Raw genomic sequence first — 6,000 nt, 5'->3', positions numbered from 1 at the left:
TTGTAAATTTTGAAATTTTCGTAGTTCAAAAATTAGAAAGGGCACCTTACCATAAACAGGATTCCAACAATTAAGTTATATTTTAAGGATAGATTACCAAGATGTGTCTCATAAAATTCGCAAATCACAACAGGCTTCTTTTGGTGGTGTGCATTTCAGTTCTCATGTATTCGGTTACGTTTGGCGGGCAAGAGCTTTCACTGAGCAAAACTACCACGTTTTGGATTTCAAACAGATTCAAAGCGCCTTTTACTTTTCTAAGTCAAAAGAAAAACAGGCAAACATTGAGGTGGTCTATAAAGACCAGCAATTACTAAAATTCACGACATGGCGGACTAATTGTTGTGTTTTGTAGTGAGTGTTTATGTTGATCCAAGACTGATAAAACTAAGTTTAACCGTTTTAGACGGATTACTTGCGCGATTTTGACCTCCAGACGTGTAAACAGAGAATCCAAGCTAACAGATTAACGCTACTAATAATAATCCTAAAAAAACGAATTTATAAGCCGACAAATTCTTCTTTCAAATAAAAACGTTTCGAGACTGAAGAAGAGTTCACTCTAAACCTAGCGGAGAAACGTTGCAGAAATGCCGCGAAATACTTTAATCAGCGAGAGAGGAAAGTTAGTTATGCCTCGAATAACGGGGAAGGAGGTCAACATGTCTATAACAGGAACGAGGTTGTTAAGCCCAAGAAGGCCGGAAAAAGATAAAGAGAAACTTCCAGCAAAAGTAACTTTAAACCAAGTATGGCCAAAGAATGAGGCATTAACACAAGACAAGGTTATACAGAAATACCTTGAACGACCCAGGATCAAGTTGCCCGCTATCGCAAGAACTTCGAGACTCACGAACGAGGAACGATATGACCTGCGAGCTCTCTTACGAGTGCGATGCTTTGATTTTTCGCTTCAAGTTCGACAATTGATACCAGAGTGGACACGATACAGATCCAACAGCAAGTCATCGACTTCATCTTCGTCTTGTTTTTGGCGCTACGATCCATTCACTGGAGATCGAGAAATTACGAGAAAACGATTTTCTTTGGTCATGTATGATCAGAATTATCAACAAGACGAGCTGGCCCATAAAGACACATCCAAAGAAAAGAGTCGCAAAATTGTGCCGCTAACGTCTTCGATTCTCGAGGGACAACGAGTGAATTTACGAGAAAAATACAAATTTGAAGCGAGCGAAAACGACTTGGTAAACCGACACATCAAGAGAAAGCCGGGCGTCGGGAAACTCGCACCCTGAATGCAATCAACATTACAAGGATAAGCTGTACAATTGTTCAGTTTAAAGCCCGACGCGACCAGTTTCAAGGGCTTTTTAAGTCAATCGGACTAGAAACAATAGAAGCGGTACTGGTTTTTCAATCATCCATTCTTATTACCAGCTTTAAGGCTGAAGTTATTCCGAACTTTGCGCACTCGTCACAACACGACACCTTGTCATGGTGTCGTCTGACACGACAGCTCTCGGGTGGCACGCGTTATCAGCAAACAATTATTCAACGAAATTGGACTGACCAGCTGTAAGGTCAATGTCTGGTCTACAGTTCAGCACTAAATTTTCTCCAAGTCTGATTGGTTTAAATTGGTCGCGTGACATGATAGTGTTCATCCGCGAGGAGACGTGTTCATCGGATGAAAATGCCCGGATGGATAGTAACCCCTCCACGAATAAACTTTCCCACATTTATTCCTCTAATTCATCAGCAAACAGGTTACTTATTGCATTTTTATCGTGTACGTCGTTTCGTTCTCTCGACTTGAAGATTAAATCGGTGAAATATATATGCCAGTCTCTGTGATTTAATTAATAAGGCTATTACAAACACGGAACATGCACATCGAGTTTCTCTCCTTGATCGATCCTTCACTTACGCATACCCTGCGCGCTTCGTTAGCTATTTAAACAATAGTGTTTCTATCGGCTGATAGTTGCCCCTAGCTTGGAAATTTGACGTTCTTAAAAAATAAAAGCCCGCGAATTCTTCTTGGGCTAATTATTTGTTTAAGAACGTCAAACTGCTGCGGGCAACTTTCAGCCGACAGCCCCTCAACAGAAATACTCTACTGTTTAGATAGCTAACGAAGCGCAGAATAAGCGAAAGTAAAGGATACACAAGAACACAGTTACAACCCTCGGCCTTGTGCTGTGCCCAGGCCTATACTCTATGAACATAAGTTTTTTGTCGCACAAAGCGATCAAGTTCTTTCATTGCTCTTCGCCACTAGCTAGGATCAAGAAGTGTACAAAATGGATTTCTGTATGCTTTAGAAACCTGCTTGGTTAATTTGGAACTGCCCTAAAAATATTTATCTGTTCGGATATCTTAGGGGAACTTTGGTCGTGTCGAAAGTTTGAGGTTGCTTTTTAATCTCATCCGAAAGTTTTAGCTATCCTGATGGGTCTTGCCGAACGTTTGAGGACACGTAGTAGCAATAGTTTCATTAGAAAATTTTAGTGGACGTTTTTCGCTATACCTGTGACTACGAAAATTAACCGAAAATCTTGGTGAATATAAATGCTTATCCGAATATTATAGGCGAATAACCTATTCATCCAAAAACGTTAGGGGATAAAATTATACGCTCTGTCATACCTAAATAACGCAAATTCCTGATAATACCTCATTTCCTCACCGAAAATTTTAGCAGCTTTTAGAATAGTTACGACGTACGAAAATTTTAGAGGACAAAAACACCATCCGAAAATTATGTGAGCTGTAAAACATGAGCACATAATTCCGAAAATTCTAGGGAAATTTGACGGTTTTCCGAAAAACCTCCAAAAGTCTAGGGGATCGCTAAGCGAAAACTTTCGAAATTTTTAAGGGACCTTCCATCCGAACAGATATTTACCGAAATATTCCGTTGGGTGCCCCTGTAGGATTCCAATTTTGTAAATATGATTAAACATATTAAATATAATTTAAATTAATCAGAAAAACTAACGCAGAGAGATTTCGACGTTTCGATGACATCCTGTCATCATTATCAGAGAAAATGAAGAAAAATTACATAAGTAAGTAGACAAAACTAAACTGAAAACAAATTTTCTTCATTTTCTTGATAATGATGACAGGATGTCAGCGAAACGTCGAAATCTCTCTGCGTTAGTTTTTCTGATTAATTTAATAACAAAAGTCAATCTTATACGTAAATATAATTTAAGAAATCAATTTAATGTTATATTAGGTCGTTGTCTAGGGGTATTATTCGTTTTATATTATTGCATAGTTGTACCTTTATGATAATGTATTCTTAGAAACATGTATGGAACCCTTTAAATAAACTATTTATTTTATTCGATTACAGAACGAGCGATATGCATGTTCTGCGTTTGCAATGGCCTTGTTGAAGAAAGTGCACATTGACAGAGTAAAAAAGCTGGGAAAAAACAAAAAAAACAAACAAACAAAAAAAAACTATGTTGCCGCACCCTAAGGTGGCTTTGTTGGCGGTAAGACGATTTATTAACAACGTTAAACTGATTAAAAGCTCTTCCAAGCTTTCTATTGTCTCGTTCCAGTGCGAGGCGGTTTCCATAAAGAAAAGTCAAAATAAGACAAAACTATCTTTCGGTAACTATAATTAAACTGCACCATCGAAGTCGGCGTATATCCTACATTCGCTAAATCCGCGTGCTTTGCTGAGCATTATTTTCACGTCGATTCGTAAACTTACTGACATTTATACCTTGGCTTTGTCAAGAGACAAAGGTTTTACATTTCGTAAACTCTCTTACCTCTTTCAGTATTCGGAACTCCAATATCCTCCGTTGGAACTAAAGGATCTTCTGTCTCGCTGTAGAATACGATGTGCTTAGCGTATTCACCAACAGTTCTTTGAACAACGGGCACTAAAAAAAAAAAAAAAAATCATCAGGCATGGCTACAGCTTTCTTTGCAGGATTAAGCTACAGTGCTACAAGGACTTTTTCATACACGACAGTGGTATTTTGCTAGTGTCTCGTTTTCAGTTGGCTAAAAACGTAGCAAATAGTTTTTTTCACAGAAACGATTCTGAATAGTTTTCACCTGTCCTTGGTAGTAAAAGCGGTTTGAATTGAAAACGTATAATTTACAAATCGAGCCAAAAAAATTGTCTCGAGTAAAGGAAAATGTTGCATATAAGTCAGTCAACCTTTCAATGAAGATAAACTTTCATCCATGCCACGGAGGTGTTAAAATTGTCTTCTCACTGTATACAGCAACAAGAAATTGTACATAATAATGTTTCACATCTACCTCGACTGATGTGGTACTTCTTTGTAGTCTTGACAGCAAAAAAGATGTGGTCCAATGACAGCTCACCCTTTGAAAAGACACACATTCGTGTTCATAAGTTATAAGGCCGGTCTGGACGAGCAAGTTTTCTTTGGTTCGTGTATTAAGAGTGAATAGGTTTTTCGTGAACGTGTTCAAAAACTAGAACGCGAGTTTATGAACAAGCACACTTGTCAAAGACAACGTGACAAATTTTGTCACACACGAAGATATAAAACATGTCATTGGCAGACTTGTCACAGGAAACTTTCTCGTGTAAGCACAGCCTAAAACTTTCGTTTGGTCTTTAAGTCCTCTAGTCAAAATCTGATACTTTGGTTCTATGGATTCTAACGTGTGACCTGCTGCGCAGTACTTTCCTGTGGTGCTGTTTATTATGCTGTTCAAGGTGGTTCTAACTTTTGACTCTGTGGATGAAATCTGGAAGTGTAAACAAATGAACGCTACTGAGCAGTACTTTCCTGTGGAGTCGTCTTTTGTACTGTACAACTGAGGTGGTTCTTACTTTTGACTCTGTGGATGAAATCCTAAAGTGTGACCCTTCAAATGAAAGCTACTGAGCAGGACTTTTCTGTGGAGTCGTATATTGTATATTGTATGTTGTTCTAACTCTACGGATGACCATCTCATCGATGCGTGTCAAGTCCTGTCAACCGCACGAAAACGAAGTCCCTTGTTCTCACAATTACAGCATCATCTTTGTGGAGTAAGCTTTTGATATACGAAACAATTTATGGTCGATTAAATGCAAACTCACGCATTCTGGGCCTCCGCTTTTCAATGACGTCACACAGTCTTGTTGGTCCTTTGGTTCGCTGGTGCAGAATTCGGGTACATCGGTGAGTAGCGTGCCTCGGCCCTCGTCACGAATGAACATTGCAACCTGCGATAAACGGTTACATTTCAGTTAAACTTATGACAGGTCTACAAGCAATTTTGAACTAGGTGGTCTGGAGGTTCTGTTATTGGTCTTTGCTCCATTAGTTCTGAGAAAGGCAAAATTATAGAACGTCTCAAGGAATTACTGAAGAAACGCTGGAGAGATCCTCGAGATGAAAAAGACAACACTCTTTACAAGAAAGCTTGCGTGAGAAAGCTTGCGTGATGGACAGGCTGATAAGCAGTGGATAAATTCAAATAAAACAGGGAAGAGTACTAATGTGCAGTTACGATGCATGTAATCCTGATTAAATTATACGATTACTCATCTCCAATAAACGCCGGGACCCAGCATGAACGCCGGGGGCGTTTTTGTTTTTGAATTTATAAGAGCACAACAGCACGAAGTCATATACATACTGACATTTTATTCATAATTCCATCATGTCGCATCGTGTACGATTCACACTTTGCACGGGGCAACGTTTTTCCAAGCGGGTGCATACGGAATTTGTGCGATTCAAATATACACTAACGAAATTCCGGACAAACAATGAAATCAGTATGTGGTAAAAGGGTTACAGAAAATAGCCAGTCTCATTGTTTCGGATTTTTTTGCGCAGTGGTGAACAAATTTCAAAGAAGAATAAGGGAGAAGCGTTCTTTTCTTTTGACAAACGAGCCCATGCAATAATGTGGTGTTTCCATCGTTGTGGTGTGATTTTATCGTGTTTTTGTGTAATCAGACTCAGAACAGCCAATGAAACGCTGCGAATTTCGATCCGCTTGCAAATTAGGTAGCACAAAATTTTCCTATAAAAA

General features: G+C 38.9%; 1 protein-coding gene across 1 annotated transcript in view; it reads right to left on the bottom strand.

Annotated features, from left to right (window-relative positions):
• The window catches only part of LOC146476604 (beta-1,3-glucosyltransferase-like), a 23,872-nt gene that overhangs the window by 6,732 nt on the left and 11,140 nt on the right, over positions 1-6,000 (bottom strand). Inside the window, exons 9-11 of the mRNA XM_085114480.1 lie at positions 5,057-5,182; positions 4,261-4,327; positions 3,759-3,872 (exon numbers count right to left, since the gene is read on the bottom strand). Of these exons, the coding sequence (XP_084970606.1) occupies positions 3,759-3,872; positions 4,261-4,327; positions 5,057-5,182 (307 nt within the window). The remainder of the gene's footprint in view (positions 1-3,758; positions 3,873-4,260; positions 4,328-5,056; positions 5,183-6,000) is intronic.

The sequence above is a fragment of the Pavona decussata genome, unplaced genomic scaffold (assembly GCF_977016875.1).
Source record: "Pavona decussata unplaced genomic scaffold, jaPavDecu1.1 SCAFFOLD_76, whole genome shotgun sequence".
NCBI lineage: Eukaryota > Metazoa > Cnidaria > Anthozoa > Scleractinia > Agariciidae > Pavona > Pavona decussata.
The sequence above is the reverse complement of the archived record's forward strand: the minus strand, read 5'-3'. Positions and strand labels throughout refer to the sequence as shown.